This window comes from Primulina huaijiensis, chromosome 11 (genome assembly GCF_012295235.1).
Source record: "Primulina huaijiensis isolate GDHJ02 chromosome 11, ASM1229523v2, whole genome shotgun sequence".
In the NCBI taxonomy this organism is placed as follows: domain Eukaryota; kingdom Viridiplantae; phylum Streptophyta; class Magnoliopsida; order Lamiales; family Gesneriaceae; genus Primulina; species Primulina huaijiensis.
Genome location: NC_133316.1, coordinates 16,346,960 through 16,364,396, shown reverse-complemented (window position 1 = coordinate 16,364,396; position 17,437 = coordinate 16,346,960). Strand labels below are relative to the sequence as shown.

The 17,437-nt window shown below is 34.6% G+C and overlaps 2 protein-coding genes across 3 annotated transcripts; one reads left to right on the top strand and one right to left on the bottom strand.

Annotated features, from left to right (window-relative positions):
• The first annotated feature begins 6,658 nt into the window (after nt 1-6,658).
• On the top strand, nt 6,659-9,325 carry LOC140987200 (uncharacterized). 2 transcript variants are annotated; one of them, XM_073455619.1, is made up of 4 exons: nt 6,659-6,890; nt 7,619-7,964; nt 8,110-8,261; nt 8,810-9,325. In XM_073455619.1, the coding sequence occupies exons 1-4, from the start codon at nt 6,819-6,821 to the stop codon at nt 9,098-9,100; spliced, it is 861 nt and encodes a 286-aa protein (XP_073311720.1). In that variant the 5' UTR covers nt 6,659-6,818; the 3' UTR covers nt 9,101-9,325. The 2 variants fall into 2 exon arrangements, with proteins under 2 accessions (XP_073311720.1, XP_073311717.1); XM_073455616.1 differs by having other exon boundaries at nt 8,095-8,261.
• Nucleotides 9,326-11,276: 1,951 nt separating this feature from the next.
• On the bottom strand, nt 11,277-15,415 carry LOC140988674 (syntaxin-22-like). The gene is made up of 7 exons (XM_073457712.1): nt 14,893-15,415; nt 14,389-14,482; nt 13,517-13,650; nt 13,253-13,324; nt 12,235-12,392; nt 12,067-12,167; nt 11,277-11,616 (listed from the first exon to the last, which is right to left on the bottom strand). Exons 1-7 carry the CDS (start codon nt 15,081-15,083, stop codon nt 11,551-11,553), a joined length of 816 nt encoding a protein of 271 aa, XP_073313813.1. The 5' UTR covers nt 15,084-15,415; the 3' UTR covers nt 11,277-11,550.
• Nucleotides 15,416-17,437: the final 2,022 nt, after the last annotated feature.

Sequence of the window (17,437 nt, the reverse complement as noted above, 5' to 3'; positions counted from 1 at the left end):
CAATAACAAACAATGTGTGTCCAGTAATTACATAAAATTGTCTGATACATCACAACAATGACCAATCATTAAAGAACATATTACAAGCTAAAAAATATCTAAACTCAGATACTAAGTTTTCATCCAAAGTTAGTACTAATTGCGCACTCTTCGTAGACAAAGAGTATCCAGCAACGGCTAATACAAATGCTCCGGAATCTTCGCTGTGAAAAAATAAAATAAAATGAAAAGTTATTATTTACTATATAAAATCAAAAAATATAATGAAGTTATTATATTTTAATTAGAAAGTTGACAACTTACTGTATAATCTTGGCACTGTATTCATCATGAAGCTTTATATTCCATGGCCTCTCGGGGTGTGGGTTGTTCCCAACAATGGATCAGACGAGCAGCGTTTATAAATATAGGCTCTATTTCCTCATTCAGATCTTTGAAGTTGGGATCGTGCCTTCGCTGCAAGTCATATATAATGCACTTATTCACCCCTGTAACGAGTTTTAGCAAAAACCAGCGCCTATCTCTGTAGACAGGGATGAGAATTCTTCGTGCCTTCTCCCACGAGATACAAGGCCATTTTGGATCACTGCTTTTCACTATTCCCACTAGATCTGTGTTGACAACATTATCTCTATCTTCGGCCAATACTGACATCGAACTGTAGAACTCTATGTCCATCAACGACACATCTGGCGACATCACTTCAGGATGTCGGATCTGCATCTCAAGCAATCCACGGAGAGCTTCGCCGAAGTGCTGAATTCAACAAAACAAAAGGTTTTCAATGTTTTAAATAAGTTCTCTACATATTTAAAAGCATTGTAAATGCTTACAGAAAAAGTGACACGCGAGTTTGCGATTGCCATGAGCTCGTAGTACGATTTCTCATATTCGGCATAAAAACCTCGAATCATACTTGGCGAACGGTCGAGCATCGATGCCCTAACTCGCGCCAGCGAGGTGTTTACCTTCAGTGTCACGGTCTCCGCAAGTGGCCTCACTGCGTAAATTGATCAATTATAACAACTTTAATGAAAATATGAATAGACAAGGTGTAGTGTAATAACCTCTCAACGTGGTCGTCTCGCCACCTGACATACGCGCATCCGGAGTCACTTGAATATCTAAAAACAAAACTATATTGTTTAATATACTATACATAAATATCAAATCAAAAAAGTGTCTTACCTTACCTTCCAAGGACTCCTCTTTAATGCCTGGAAGGATAGGCTCGAATATCTGTTGGGTAGCCAGATTATCATCCACACCTAACAGCGTACATTAAACAAATTAAAATAATAACAACTTTAATGCAAATATGAATAGACATGGTGCAGTGTAATAAAATCTCGACGTGGTCGCCTCGCCAACTGGATTACGCGCATCCAGAGTCGCTTGAATATCTAAAAAAAAATTTATTGTTAAATATACTATACATAAATATAAAATCAAAAAATTGCATTAACTCACCTTCTGAGGACTCCTCTGTAATGACTAGACGGTTAGGCTCAAATATATATTGTGTTTGGCTACTACTGCCAATTTTCCTAGCCAGATTATCATACACACCTAACAACGTAAATTAAACAAATTAAAATAACAATGACAATTCTATTACATGAAAATAAATATAATTAATATAATTAACTCACCGAAATCGGCCTCGGATGATTTCCTCTTCCGCCCTCTGCTTTAGGCTATGCTATAATCTTTGTCCTAATGCACTAGCAAGTTAGACCCCATCTCAGCAAAACCAGCTCTGATTTATTCAGTCAAACTCGATCTCAACTCATCGAGACCAAGATTAAAACTCGATTTCAAGTCATCTAAAGCCATATTTATATTCCGGATCGACGCCCTGGTCTCAATAAATTTTGCTGACATCTTAACATGCATATACGCAACGGCATCCTCCAAGGCATTCAACCGCCTCTCGAAACGATACTCCAACGGTGACGGGTGGCGGGAAGGATTGAGTCCAAAGTGGACTCTAGGACCCGTACGCATAGGAGAACTAGTGCTAGAGCTGGATCTATTGAGATCACCAGAACGGGTGCCGGAAACGTCCTGAGATGCATTTGCAGAAAGTGTGTGCTGGACTGATCTACTCATATCACCATAAATGTTTCCGGAAAAAACCGGACTTGAATGTGCAGAAGGCGTGTGCTTGACTGAGGGAGACTCCAAAGGGTGCTCGCTACATATGACTGTTTGACCTTGCCTCCAGAGCTCGAGCACCCGAGTGATGATCGCATCAGGCACAGAATCGACAAAATGCCTGGTCATGTAATAAGGTGAAACTAGCACCTCAGGAGTAGGAGTCAAAAATCTAAGACAATCCTGCATATAATTAATAATAGATCATATTAATTAAAATTAATGTTCACAGTTATTATATCAAATCAATTCATATTACTTACATCTATAGGAGAATCACCAAAGGCTGCAGCGATATCAGCACCAGTTGGGGCACGGTTTGACGACCACGTGTTAGTCACCCACTGAAACATCCTGGGCAACATCAAACCGTCCCCATCTCTTCTCCTTGCTACCTTTTGTGCCACGCTCGGATAGCATTCATAAGCAAGGATCTGTAACATAAATTTCAAACAATGTTACTAGTAGAAATAAAGATGACATATCCATTTTAACATTCAAAAAATAATATACCTGCAGAGGCAGAACAAAACCACCGACAAGGAAGTTGCCGTCAACTTCATTCCGACCCTGTGCCTCGCTGAGATAATTATATCGCCCTAAAAGATCCTTCTTCAAACATCGGACCGCATCCCGATAGGCTATTCTACCCTAGGGATAATGGTTGAACCTATCCAAATCATCTACAAGCCTCAAGTATTTAGGGTCGATGTTCATCGTCTTTTTCCTCGTCGCCTCACCGAATACGGCACAACAAAATTATAGACTAGCCATCTTTATCTTCTCCACATCTATACCAGTCTCATTATGCTCTTCGACAATAATATTTCCCTCCAAATCACTCAAAGCAATCTCAGACTTACCAGGAAAGTGTGTGGTGCCAAATACATCTCTATCTGATAAATCTTCGGGCTCTATAGGGCAATCGAGACCCGTTATTAAACAATATTCTAACAAAGAAAATCTAACTGGCTTTTTGCGCACCACCATCCACAAATCATCACTACTACTATCAACAATCTGATTACTCATTAAATACGATATAATTTGACTGGAAATGTTAAAATCTCTATAATACCTAACCAAATTACCAAAAGCCGACTGCTCGAAAAAATGGGTTCTCTCGTCGTTGTTCAAATAGCGATGAATCTTCTCAAAAACCTCTTTATATCTCGATTGAATTGTCAATTTGCCTCGAAAAATTGCATCTCTGCCTAGTTTTCTCGGAAAATAGACCTGTGACAAAAAAAATTTAGTACAGTTAGGAAAATAAAAATATGTTGACGAAAATATTGGTCGACCACAAATGGTCGACCATAGCCATTTGTGGTCGACCATAACCTATGGTCGACCATTTGAACACATGGTCGACCAAACAAACAAGGGTGGTCGACCATAATCTATTGGCTGACCAACTTCGATGGTCGACCATAATCTATTGGCTTTTTTACTTTGATGGTCGACCATGTGAGGTCGACCATACGTTATGGTAGACCTCTCATCGTCGACCATCAAAGTAAAAAAAACCGTTGATTCACACGCACACAGCATACATAAATCACAAAAATGGACAAAAACACAGAAGCAACAAATCGAAATAAACGCGAATCTTACCACATTGTCGTTTGCCATTCCTTCGATTGAGTTTGCGTCGCCTTGAGGGAAGGGTTTTTCGAGGATTTTACGGGAACGGTCGGAGATCTTTTGAAATTTTTTTCGAAAAGAGCTATGGATGTTTAATCGGGGATAATTAGGGAAAAGGGGTGTGTATAAAGAATTTAAACTTAAAACGTAGGGAAATAAAAGTAATTTTAACCATGGATCCTTTTTTTAAAAAAAAATCACAGTAAAGTCCCTTTTTCCTAATTTTCCCCTTATTCTACATATTAGATCATCAAAGATATATCAGTTCTATCTTACCAATTCTAGCTATTCAAAGTTATTTATTGGAGAGTTGTATTGTGTATCTATCTTAACCGAGGGTTCAATAGACAATTTGAGTTTGTATTATGATATTAAGAATTTCAGTGCAGGCAATGATAAGTTCTAGTTGAAGTAGATTTTGTATAAAGTTGTATAATTCAAAGTATTTTTAGTGGATTCTTTTTTAAGTGGAAGAAGTGGAGACGTAGAATGATATTGTCTTCGAACTTCCATAAATTATTTGTGTCATTTATTTAAGTCTTATTCTTTTTCGATCTCGATTTATTCCTATAGCCATTGTGTTAAGATTTCTTACAATGAATATATTCAATCCCTAGTATAGCTGGACCGTTTCCACACTTGTAAAACAATTTTAAGTGGTCTAAGAAAAGAAAATAACAACTGATAACTATTAAGTTCGGGTCAATTTTTTGAAGAAAAATTTATATTGTTTATTAACCTTTCTTTAAATACTTTTCTGATCTAACAATTGGTATCAGAGACAATTTTTCTTGAATTTTGATATTTATATGTTCAAAGACATCATTTAACAAGATCCAATGTTTCTGAAGAGGATTATGACGTATGGAAACTCTGTATGCAGGCATATCTAGCTGCACAAGATGATGACATGCAATATATAATCACCAATGGTCCAATGAAGATCCTCAAATCCAACACTACCATAGCTATATCGAAGGGTGCACCTCAATTGGTGGAAAAACATCAATCAGAGTGGGCCACTGAGGACAAGACAAAAGTTGACATGGTTAATGTGGCCAACGATATCATTTATAAAGCTCTTAATAAAAATAAGTTTTGCTTTTGCAAAACTTGTTCTACAATTAAAAAGATTTAGGAGAAACAGACCAAAATCTGTTAAGGGAATTACCAGACAAAGGATAAGAAGTTGACTATAGCAAACCAAAAGTTTGACGATACCAAGATGAAACTCGACGAGATACTAAATTAGTTTGATGAACGCTTCCTCTCTTTGGAAAAATATTCTAATCTTGACATATAAATCAATATTTTTGTGACCTTCAATGGTTCAGAGGTATAACTAGATGTGAGTTCACAAGTCATGTAATTCGAGACAACACTTGTCCCTATTTGAACTTACCATTATTGTCCACATTATGTGAATCAAGCCTTTGATCACAAAAATGTCATAACTCAGTTCTTATTGCATCCATTGGAACATGGTAAGAACGTCTAGTAAAATCATCTCATGATCCTCTATGTATCACTGATTAGTGCCTACAAGAACCAGTAGGTTTTGGTTAGCATATAGTAAAATCCTTTCAACACATATATTCTGATCAAATCTGTAACAATTGGTATATCGAGAGTTGCATATGAATTCGATAACGATGTGATGTACTCTTGAGTAATCATAGTGGCATCGTGTGTACAACTAGATAAACACTTCTCCTTAAAGTAACACTCATACTTTGGCCATAGATTATTTGCACTATTTACTCATCAGATAACATAGAATATCCACACTCGTAGATGAGCGGTGAATCCCCAACTATATTGTATTGGCTCTTATGTATGTCGAAAACACACCCGATCTCCCTATCTGATGACCATCACTGAGTCAGTTCGAGAACGATTCAAAGCGCAGCACTGGTGCGTAGATTCTCTATGTTGTCCCAGATCAAAGGAATAATGATGTACAACCACAACCGTCTATGTTTTGAACATATGAATCACATAATATGTTTTACAATGTTACATGATTATGTTATATGTTATGAGTCTATGACATATGAGTCACAATTACACCTTTGTTACTTGTATTTTGACATATGAGCCACAATTTCATTTTAACATATTAATGACAATTTCATAACTATGTTACATGTTTTAACATATGAATTACAATTTCACAACTATGTTACATGTTGTTTTAACATATGAATCACAATTTCACAATTATTTTACAAGTTTTAATATATAAATCACAATTACATGTTGTTTTAACATATGAATCACAATTTCACAACTATATTACAATTTGTTTTAACATATGAATCACAATTTCACACTTTGGGTCGACCCTTGTTGCTTTGCTTTTGGGTCGACCTAAAGATATATCCTACAAAATTCAACAAAAATTAAGAGAATGAGAATAGACAAAAATTAATATAAAAAAAAACAAGACCAAGAAGAATTTTTCTCGGTCAACCAAAATTATGTTGGTCGACCAAAAAAAATTTCTTCTTGGTCGACCAACAAAATTTTGGTCGACCAAGAAAATTAATCTTGGTCGACCAACTTATTTTTTGTCGACTAATTCTTCTGGGTGGACTCTTACTTTTCTCAAAATAGATTCTTGGGGTCGACTAAATTGGTTTTGGGTCGACAGATCACGATTTGGGGAAAAAATGGTAGATGACTCGTAAATTTTAATGGTAAAAAGATATGTGTCGACCGAGAAAAAAAATTTAATTAAGTTATATAGTTTAATTGTAGTTAATATAATAATCAAAAATAAACTCGTTATTTCTTTAAAAAAAACAAAATTTTTATTTTTTAAATATTTTCTGTGTCACTCCATTTTTTTTAATTAGCCCGTTAGATCCTGGACGGAGATTAGAAGTCGCCGGAAGATGGACGCCCTACCCTCGCCACCGCCGTCACCAAACTCGCGCTTCTCTGTTGATCTTCCGTTCAATTCGTCCTCTAACTTTCAGTCGAGCGTATAACTAGGGTTTGATTTTGTTAACAACATGGGTTCGGTGATGAGATTCGGATTGATTTTTCTTATCATCATCGAGTCTGCTCGGCATTTTTCAAGTTCTGTAAGTTAAAGCTTGATAGAATTCGGATAGATGTTCCAAATGAAAGTAGTTGTCTTATTGCAATTTTTAGTTCATTTCAAGTCTGGGAATGTTGGTTTTATGATCATTTCATCTGTGCGTTATAAGCAGTCTCTCTTTGTCTGAAATTACGAGTGATCTTGATCAAAATTTTGGTTTCATCCCTACTCCTATTCCCGTTTCTCGGGATTGATTTTCTTGGTTAATTCGTCATATATATACATCTAACAATGCTTTGTTTTATAATGGTTTATCAACTATGATCTTTGGTGAATCTTGATACCGTGAGGGTATACTATTTTGACTTTGTTTTACATCTCTCGATTTTGATTTAAAACAAGTTTCGATAGAAGCTGAAGATTATAAAAATATTTTATTAAGCTGGACAATTTTAAATGCTTGTTGATTAACCGCATTTTCTGACTTCTGATTGGGCTTCCATGAAAGAAGTCACTGTTTTGGTTTTAACAAAGATGGTGGTGGTTTAAAATTTATCCAAAATGTGCTCTTAATAGTTTCCGGTTCAAGTATTTATGTGACTAACACTGGTACTCTAAATAAATCTAAATGTTATGTTATAGTAACGATTATTCATCAGCATGGAGTTTATCGTCAACTGGATGCGGTGTCAAAATTTTCCTACTCATACATCGGTTTTGGTCACGTAATGATGGTTCATTTTCTTTGACTCCAACAATTTACTTTTCCAGGAGCAGATATACAATCTGGAGAAATTTATCTCAGAGAAGTATTTTGAGAAATATGATAATTTGATAGATTCCAAGTTCAATAGCTTTATTAAAAATGAAATTCCACATGACTTGAGCAAAGCTCTTCAAGAGAATAACTATGCCACACCTGCATCATCAGTTCTACGCCAAAATGTTGTTGGTGAAGGTTCTCACCGTCGTCTGAACTCATATTTAAGATTCAGAGTGCGGCCTGAATTCGAATCCAACCTGACCCGGCAGTCTTGTGTAGTAGTACTTATTGAAAGACTGCCATCTGGTGTCTTTGCTGATCCTTTTGAGCTGCAGCATCTTGTCCAGCGTGGTGGTAGGCAACTATCTGAACCCGTCGTAAATAGTAAATTTATCGTTGTCTCTTACATTAAGCTTTTTAAAGCAATTATTGAGAGGTTGTGTATATCTCGTGAGGTTTAGTGAGTTCATGTAATTTGTCACAGTATTCACTGGTGCAGCCGTCTTTGGTGATACAAATTTGGAACTGCCATCTTTTCAGTCAAACAGATCAGTAGTTGAAATCCATATCGATGTTGCTTCCAAAGTGTTTTCCAGGAACAAGAATGAATTGGAAGTCGACCTTGAGGTTCCATTGCATGCACGGTATCAAGTAAGGCGTTTAATTTTTATTTAAAAAGCTACTTTTCTAAATTATCTAGTGTACATGATAACAATCCTCTGATAAGCATCTTAGGCAATAGCCAGCAGCATTGTACCACAACGGATGAATTGCATAAATTTCCTTCCCCATTTGAACTCTGATGTGATAGACAAATAATCCCTTTGAAAAATAAAATGTCGTGTCTTCTTATTGTTACTGAATTACATACATTTTCGACTAAATAGTAAATATCTTTAAAAAATATTAATACATCAGTTTTCATTGTATGTCCCTCCTTTTGCATTAAAAAGAATATTGAGATTTGAGGGAAGACTCCATTTCCAAGTTGGCATTTTTCTATGCACTATTTGATTCTTGACAAATTGGGGGGTTGTTAAATTCTCCATATGGAAATACGTCAACTTAGTTTGGAACAATTTTAGATGTGTGGTCCGTGTATCGTCTACTTTTATGATCATGTAATATTCAAACTTCTAATCTTCTAACCCAAATGTTTCTTTTCCTTTTGCTTTTGGCTGGCTTTTCTGGGTTTAAAGCCTCTAGGACCTGGTTTTTCGAGGGTTGAATTTGGACAGCCTCATGTATTCATGTGCTGCAGCACGGAAAGAAATGCACAAAGTAGGAGCTGCTCAATCATACCAACAGACTGTAGTTTCGATTGCAATAGTACTCCTCTTGTGTGGGATATACCCTGTGGAATCAGGGAGCACGCCAGGTTTGTATCAATAGTTACATTTGTCTCTGCTGTTGTGGCCGTTCTATTTATAGTATTGGCATCCGTACGTTACTCTGATAACTCGGTCTCTGGTAAATTGAAATATTCGTAATGTGTTTCTTGATGTTTTGCTTTGTTAATTATAAGAAGATCTCAACATGTAAATCTGCACATGGCGCAGAATGTGGAGATTTTTTGTCCCTGAGGTTTGATGTTTTGTCTAGCTGCAGCACTCGATCAGTAACGTTTTCCCCCTTACATGACATTATTGCTCATCAAAGATCAATGGTATAACTTATAGGTTGATCTGATATATACTCGGTTTCTGGATTACTTACATATTTTGTCAGCAAATTTGCATAGTGGCGTGCATGCCAAGATCTAGAGAACCATTTTTCATTTCATTTGATGCATACGACACCAATGAATTCTTGCAAAGCTCAACAGTTTTCAGATTTGTTCGTCCAAATCGGAGAAACATGGAATTAAGCAGGAAAATTGAACTGGAATGGCTGTTAAGCATACGTACGATCTTAATCTGAGTTTTAGTCAATGCAATTAAGCGAGTGCACACATCAATTTTCCTGCACAGAAACACAGTTTTAGTTTAGTATAACATATTTGAAAAATGCCAGGTAGCTTACTTTCAAGCAGAAAATAGGCCTTATAAAAAAAAACGAGGATCTACAATTGTTTTATAACGTCGTGGTACCTGAAATAGGGGCTTAGTTAGAAATTTTTTTAAACTTGAAACATTTAACGTTAACTATAAGTATTACACAGTGATACGAACAAAGTATGAACTAGTAAGTTGTGTGTTGCGGTTTTTTATAAGATAAAACTTATCAATTATTGAATCAGTGTCAATCTTTGCAGTAAACTCTATTTTAATGTATATTTTAATGTAGATAATCATAGAATCTAGCCAGAACTCTTCTTCCATATTATTGGCTGGCGGAAAATTTTCAACACAACTCACACATTTTATATGACAAGCGGGTGGACCGACCCATAGACGTATCTAGTTTTGACAGCTCTAATTATCAAATTAGATAGGGTGGTCGACCCGCTATTTCAACGGGTTAGAAAATTGTAAACCCAATTTGCCTATTTTATGGGGCGAGGTGAGCTGGCCTGAAGAATTCAACTCATTTTGACAATTGTATTAGTATTTTATTTATTTATTTAAACACTCAAGTTATTCATTAGTAGTATTCAATTTCTCCCAGATTATACTCAAATATTGGCGATTTGTACTATAAATGTTCTCATTAATGTCAAATTTATGGAGGTTGGATGTCTAGCATCCCCACATCAAAATACTCAATGTACTCATTAAAGGTGCTCCATTTCACCCCAAGTTGTACTTCGATATTGTTGATTACTAACTAAATATTTTATTAGTGATAAATTTCTAGAGGTTTCCTGGTTAGTATGTTCATATTCAAATACTTAATTTACTCATTAAAATGGTTCGATTTCACGAAATTGTACTTAAAATCTCGAATATTGGTGCTTAATGCCATAAATATTTTTGCTAGTGCTAAATTTATGGAAAGTTAGTATCATCACATCTAATTACTCAGCTTACTAATTGAAAGTACTCGATTTTACCCAAATTATACTCAGGTTATTGGTAACTCAAACCATATATGTGCTCTTTAGTGTCAAATTTCTCTAAGTTGGGTTACTATTATCCTCATATATAAATAATCAATTTACTCATGCAAGTGCTCTGTTTCATACCCAGTCGTACTAGTACGTACGTGATTATCGTCCGTGCCAAAAAATTTTAGGCTACGCGGTAGTAACCCAAAACTTCTATCACCCCTCCAAATTAATTAACAGAGAATTGCCATCCCGATGAAGTGAAACCAAGTACCACGTTTTTTTTTTTGGGGCACGTGAGAAAATTTGCGTCAATTTTAACGATTAATATAGTTGGAGGACTAAATTCATGGGGAAAAAAGAAAGAAATTAACACGAGGAATTAATTTGGTACACGTAAAAGAAGTAATATGGAACATGGAAAACGTCATAACATGAATTGAATCGAGAATTATATGCAGACAATATTTTCTTACAAATGGGAGGACCTAAGAGGTGAATTAAATGAGTTGAGCAGAAAGCTTTTCCTTTTTTAAAGGAAAATTAGATGTAAAACTTCAAACTTTTGGGTGAGAACTATGGGTCCCATCACCATCATTTGGCCCTTTGAAAAAAAAAAGAGTGATTCCTGCCTAAAGTCAAATGCACCCACTTGAACTGCCCTATTTTGAGCACATTAGTAAAAACTGAGAACAAACCTCTAATCATAAATCATACTCTTTTATACATCACAAGTTGCGTAAAACTGGGAAGACGGTATCTGTTGGAGCCTGACAAGTAACAAAAACCATGAAACCAGAAGAAAAAGAGGAATAGAATTTACAAGAAGCATGCAGCCTTCACCAGCCGAACAGCCACATATGCCTTGTAAATTTGTGAAAAAGAAAATTGAAGCATTAACATCAACAAATAATACTCATGTTCTTGCACCATATCTATGGAAGCTCCAATAATTCAGGTGATGAGAACTATAATCACTATGAGAAGAATGATTCCAAAAATCACAACCAACAAGCAAGCCTGCATGAACAAAAAATAAATCAAGTGAAAATAAATTAAGAGTCCCGGTTGAATGTCGTGTAATGTTCATGAAGAGAGAAGTGGGACGACAATGCAGGGTATTGAATCTAGTTGATGTACGCAGGCAAGTTGGCTTTCATTTGAAATTAGTCCAACAGAAAGACAATGGAAAATTAAATATAATCAACCGAAATTGGAATCACAAATAGTTTGGTCACTCGAGAAAAAATATCAAGTGTCAAGTGAATCCTGTGCCTGTTAATTGAAGCATCCAAGAGTGAATTGAAAAGCAATACAAGTCAGCATTGTACCAACGCTAAGTTAGTCTAGAATATCTTGAGAAAACTAATTTCACCATTGGTCTCATTTCTCGATTAGTTAGGAAAATATGCTTTAACAAGGACAATTATATATGCTGTTATCCTTATGCTTAATACATTTATAACTCACCAAAGATGAACTAGACCTCTGGGTCTTAGCCGCTTTGACAAGCTGGGTTTTTCCCTGAGCAGTTGCAGCATGAGAACCCTCGACGTTGGAACCAATATCATCTGGAAAAAATTAGAACTTCTAAGTCCAATTTTTCTATAGAGAACTAAAAAAATGCAAGTCCTTTACCGATCATGACTCCTTGCTCATTAACCAATACCGCGAGGTCTTTGAAAATATCATTCACTTCACCAATTTGTTGCTGTATTTCTTGAATTCCCTGGTCTCTTTCATCTATAATGGCTTCATTGAAAGCAATCTCATTGTCCAAAAATAAAACCTCCTGCCTGCAGAAAAATTACATGGAACATTGATTAGACAAATTTCATAAAATTAAACATCATTCAACAAAAAGGAGAAAACTTGCCACGGATAAATTACACGAGAACAAGATCCATACAAAATTGAAGGAACTTTTTCCAGAAGTGAGGCATTATTGACTTGAAACATACATTTAAAGTTCAGAATAAATATGTTGGCAGGCAATACCACTAACCACACATGAAAACGTTGGTAGACGGGGAAAAAAGGTAATAAGCAGACAAACAAAAAATAGCAGGGTAGCTTAGCTGGCTGTAGATTTTTGAAATCCTGTGTGCTAATAAACATGTTGAAAAGTGTCCAGCCATTTTCACCAACTGTTCTCTCGACAATCTCTGGCATTAGTTTTTCTTCTACAGTATGTGTTATGTGTATCAGTTTTCAATTATGGAAGCATACACATGTATTTGAAGATATATTCAGCGCTCAATCGCATGAAGAGAAGGATTTATCTTTCGCACATAAGAGAATTACCCAACAAAGTTCAGAAAAAAGTAACTATCAAACAACGTAAAACTGGTGTGGGTAAGCTCCACCGAACGTGATGTGATGCTTAATTTTAGGGTTATTAGATTATTTCATCAAGGAAAGAAAAAATATATGACTGCATTTCACTATACATGTAAAAAACACTTTTTAAACACGTGCAATTAAACAACAAATAGGTACTGCAGAAGCTCACTTAATGTTCATGCTTCACTCACAGATGTTTAAATGAAACCAATAACACCAGAATACAATGTTTTGTGCTGAACAGGAGCTGGATTCATTCATTTTTGCTAATACACCTCCCAATTACACAACATAAATTCCAGCATTGACGTACCTTCTTGATTCTAGAGTAGCTCGTTGTTCTGAACTCCGATCTGAACTTCCATCTATCTCACTAGCTGTGTAGCTGCACAAAATAAAATTTTCAGGAGAGAAAAAAAAGTGCCCAGATAAACCAAGACATTAATTTTTACAATAGCCTACTCAGAATAGCATTAATCCTTTATAAGCAACTGCCAAATAAACTTCATGAAAAATTGTAGAACGAAAGTTCCCAAAGAACTCATATAATAATGTCAATCATAAAGAATCAGTTTACCTCGAAGGGAGAACTGACTGTAATGGAGTAAATGTTGTCTCCCTTTCAGCTGAAAGCCGTTGAGCCTTCTGAAATTCTCTTAGTACCGCTTGAAAATCTTTCGCGAGCTTTGCATCAGTAAGCTTCTTGTTTGCCTGCAGGAAAAAGGATGGCAGTCACAAACACCATACAATGAGTGAGGGTTACACATTGGTGAAACAAACACTGATGCTTAGAAAATCTATATATAAACACACGTCAATAAATTTCAAAATTTTAAAATATACTATTTTAGAAGTCCATCGAGAACTTTGAAAACAGAAAGAAAGGAAGGAAGAAATAAATAAAAATGCAGTTGTTCGGAATCTTAAAAGTGGGATAAATTTGAGAATTTTACTAAATTAATGTAAGCGAATGAATAGGTTTTAAGCTGTATTAACATATTCGCCTTATTCATCAATCACATTCACTTGGACAACAATTACAACAACATACAAGTTTTTATCCCATTAAGTCGCATCGGCTATATGGATCCACCTACGCCATTGTAATATGTCTCTTGTTTTATCATCGTCTATCTATATTTAGATAATGCACATCATATTAAATCGTTATTATCCAAATATTTTTTGGTCTCCCTCTTCATCTATTAATATGGGTACTAAACATGGTTACGCACCTCCTGACTTGGACTATGATCACAATGGAAAAAAATCACGTATCATTTTTATCTTAGCATATCTACGTTTCATGAGAAACTCAAATAAATTGTTGCAGAAAGGTCAGCATCTTAGGCAAGTATGACATATGGCAAACTAGCAAGATCATGAAGATATGCATAGTGGCAACCAGAAAACAGCACAAAACACTAATTAAGAAGGAAGCAAGCTTACACTGACTTCAAACTGATGGTCTGCTTCACTAACTTGCTTAAGTTTTTCTGAAGTATCCTTCACCAACTGTCCAACATGTAGACGCGTTTTATGCCTGCGATTAAGCACAATAGTTATAAACAACACTATTATTTGATTCCACTGAAAAAATGGAATCAGCTGAAAGTAGAAAAAATAAGGGTTTGTGCAGGCCAAAAAATTAGTGAAAATTGAGAACCAAAATGTGAAATTAGAAATATCAATACGTTACGTATGATATGCCCGCTGCCATTGTTTCACAAATTCATTCAATATTTATTATCGAAACACAAGAACATCATCCAATCTGCTCTGCTTATCAGCTAAAAACCAGAAACCCCAGACTATAACCAAACATCAGAACTGAATTTTTCACAAAAAAAAAAAAGCCATGTTTTATGCTCGAATTGAAATGATCATTTTTTACATGGAATCAAATTTTTGGAAAACAAAAAAACAAAAAAACAAACAAATAATAATACTAACAACTTTTCACGGAGCTCCGGCGTGTCCTTGGCAGTACCGAGGGTGTTCACGAGGCGCTGGAAGGTTGCGACGGCGGTGTTAATCTGAAATATTCCCGAAGCAACGGCCTGAGTGGGATCCTGCCTCCCGTTCAAAAAACCCCTCCGCGTCGGCCCGGATCCCCGACCCGATTCTAGATCCTGAAAACTCATTCCCCAATATAAAAATTATTTTTCCTTCCTCGAAAGTCGAACCCCCCCAGCCGAATAAGAATTTATATTAGACGGAAATAGAATGGCAAATTAGGTCAGCTGATGAAAATCAAGATTACAATTTTCCCCCAATTCGACCGCCGATTGAACCGAGGGAAATCGATTATCTTGGGAGAAAACTAATCAATCGATCAAAAATTTAAAATGTAAACTAAAAATTAAATATCGATTGGAGGAAGAGAGGACCCATTGATTGGATAGGTGTTGGGAGCGCAGCAGCTGACGTGTGAATTAGTATACTCAAGGGAGTCCTGAACCCACGTCACCGTTTCGGCCAATTCTACACTACTCCAGGTGGGTCCCCCTTTCCTTTTTTTTATACGTGTCAATTATTGTTATAATTATAATATATTGTATTTCACATCATTTAAACCATGATTCACAAAAACAAACGAACAAATCATATTTTTGTAAAGTTATAATGTAATACAAATGATTTATTACTGGTTAAAATATAATGTAATACAAATGATTTATTACTGGTTAAAAAATTATATTCGAGTTTAACCAAGAATTTATGAGTTTTTGTTGTGGTATTTTGCACGTTTTGCCGAGATAAGGAGTGTGAAGGCTTTTAGAGGTGGTTTTTATGAACTTCTATTTTTCGATGTGGTCATCGATAATATCATTGATTTTTTTTATAAAAAATTCATGCATAATCAATCATTCTGAATCTATTTGATGGAAATGGTATCAGAGTCATGTGATAGTGTAGTTTATGATCTAACACAACAACCATTTAATTAAAATGAAAAAATCGGGAAAAAAATACTATTCAAAATAGTATGATTGAAGAATATGATATACTAAATAACCTAGATTTGTTAAACAAATGGACTATTCTTAAAATAGAAACTAAAATGGTTTATAAATTAGGAATTTTTGAACGAACTTGTCTTAAACCAATTGTTAAAACTACATGATCATATGTACCTCTTCATAATAAAGAAATTGCTATTTATTTATTAAATGAAAAAGATATTTTACATTTTAAAAAGTCTCATAAATTTTTACATATTAGTTTAATCCAAATTGCATTCAGACCTTTAACTCTTGAAGGTCTACCAAAAAGATTTATAGCAACTATAAGAGATGATAGAAATTTAAATTGAAAACAATCACTTATGAGAATTCTCCAATCCAGTTTAGCCCATGGACCAGTCTGTTTTGATATTTATCCAAACCTTTCATTATCTTTATCTGATATAAACATTCTTGGTGCATTAACATTAAATTTAAAACGCATGGTTATAATTATACTCTTGTGACATAAGTTATGTATCTGTTATCGTATTTATTATACATCAATATTTAGTTTAAAGCATATTTGTAAAAAATATGATAAATAGATAAATGAGACTATTTTAATAGAAACAAGTTTTATTAGATCTAATATTACTACACGAAGATATATTAAATGGTAAGAAATAATTTTCCCTGAAAATTGGATAATTGAAGAAGCTATTAGTAGAAATCCTATCTTTAATAAGAATTACAACAAGTCATACAATTTAATGAAAAATATGTTAAAATACAGTCCAATAATGATCAAATAAGATTATTACCTTCTTCGTCCAGATCTATTTGTAGATCTAAATCTACTCATTTATATATATTTCATTTAGATTATATTGTGGACATGCATTCCATAAACATCCAGAGCTTCCACTTCTCTAAGATAATATATCAAATTTGAATTTCTAGAGAATATCATATTGAATAATTAATTATTAATAAAAAATAATATTGTTCATGGTAACACAAATGTTCAAAATAAAATATATATGTTTTGTTCTCCCATGCATGATTAACCCCTTTTATGCATTGAATAAAATACATTTTTATTTAAATCTAGCCATGTACCATTCAAATATCAATAGAAATATATGTATTCCCTCTACCTCAGAATGTACATTCGAATCTTACAAGATCAGTAAAAAAAAAAGTTTACAATTAATAACACAAAAGTAAATTCTTCAATATCATAAGAAACGACAAAGTAAAAATAAAACCTTCCAAAAGAACGACACAATAAAAGTTCCAAACCATCATAAATATATCATATATATATATGTATCTTGTAACAAAATCAAATGAAGTTTGCATGCAATTAGTAACACATAGGAGTAATAAAAAGAAGTTCAATAATCTTTATGAACGTGCAAGGATTCAAACATTTTTTGTATCTCGATCCTCGGATATCTTCACAACTTTTAATGCATGCTTGTGATTCTCACATGCTAACTCTAATTGAGCATCAATCAGTTCAACAATTTTTTCAGTTTCATCTTCTT

What these genes read in the sequence shown, in the direction of transcription:
- LOC140988674 (XM_073457712.1), bottom strand. Translation starts at nt 15,083, where the DNA reads ATGAGTTTTCAGGATCTAGAATCGGGTCGGGGATCCGGGCCGACGCGG. An exon ending in CCGGAGCTCCGTGAAAAGTT is followed by an intron (nt 14,483 to 14,892) that starts GTTAGTATTATT and finishes GCTTAATCGCAG; the next exon opens with GCATAAAACGCGTCTACATG. An exon ending in AGAGGTCTAGTTCATCTTTG is followed by an intron (nt 11,617 to 12,066) that starts GTGAGTTATAAA and finishes TTGTTCATGCAG; the next exon opens with GCTTGCTTGTTGGTTGTGAT.
- LOC140987200 (XM_073455616.1), top strand. Translation starts at nt 6,819, where the DNA reads ATGGGTTCGGTGATGAGATTCGGATTGATTTTTCTTATCATCATCGAG. An exon ending in CTCGGCATTTTTCAAGTTCT is followed by an intron (nt 6,891 to 7,618) that starts GTAAGTTAAAGC and finishes TTACTTTTCCAG; the next exon opens with GAGCAGATATACAATCTGGA. An exon ending in CATTGCATGCACGGTATCAA is followed by an intron (nt 8,262 to 8,809) that starts GTAAGGCGTTTA and finishes CTGGGTTTAAAG; the next exon opens with CCTCTAGGACCTGGTTTTTC.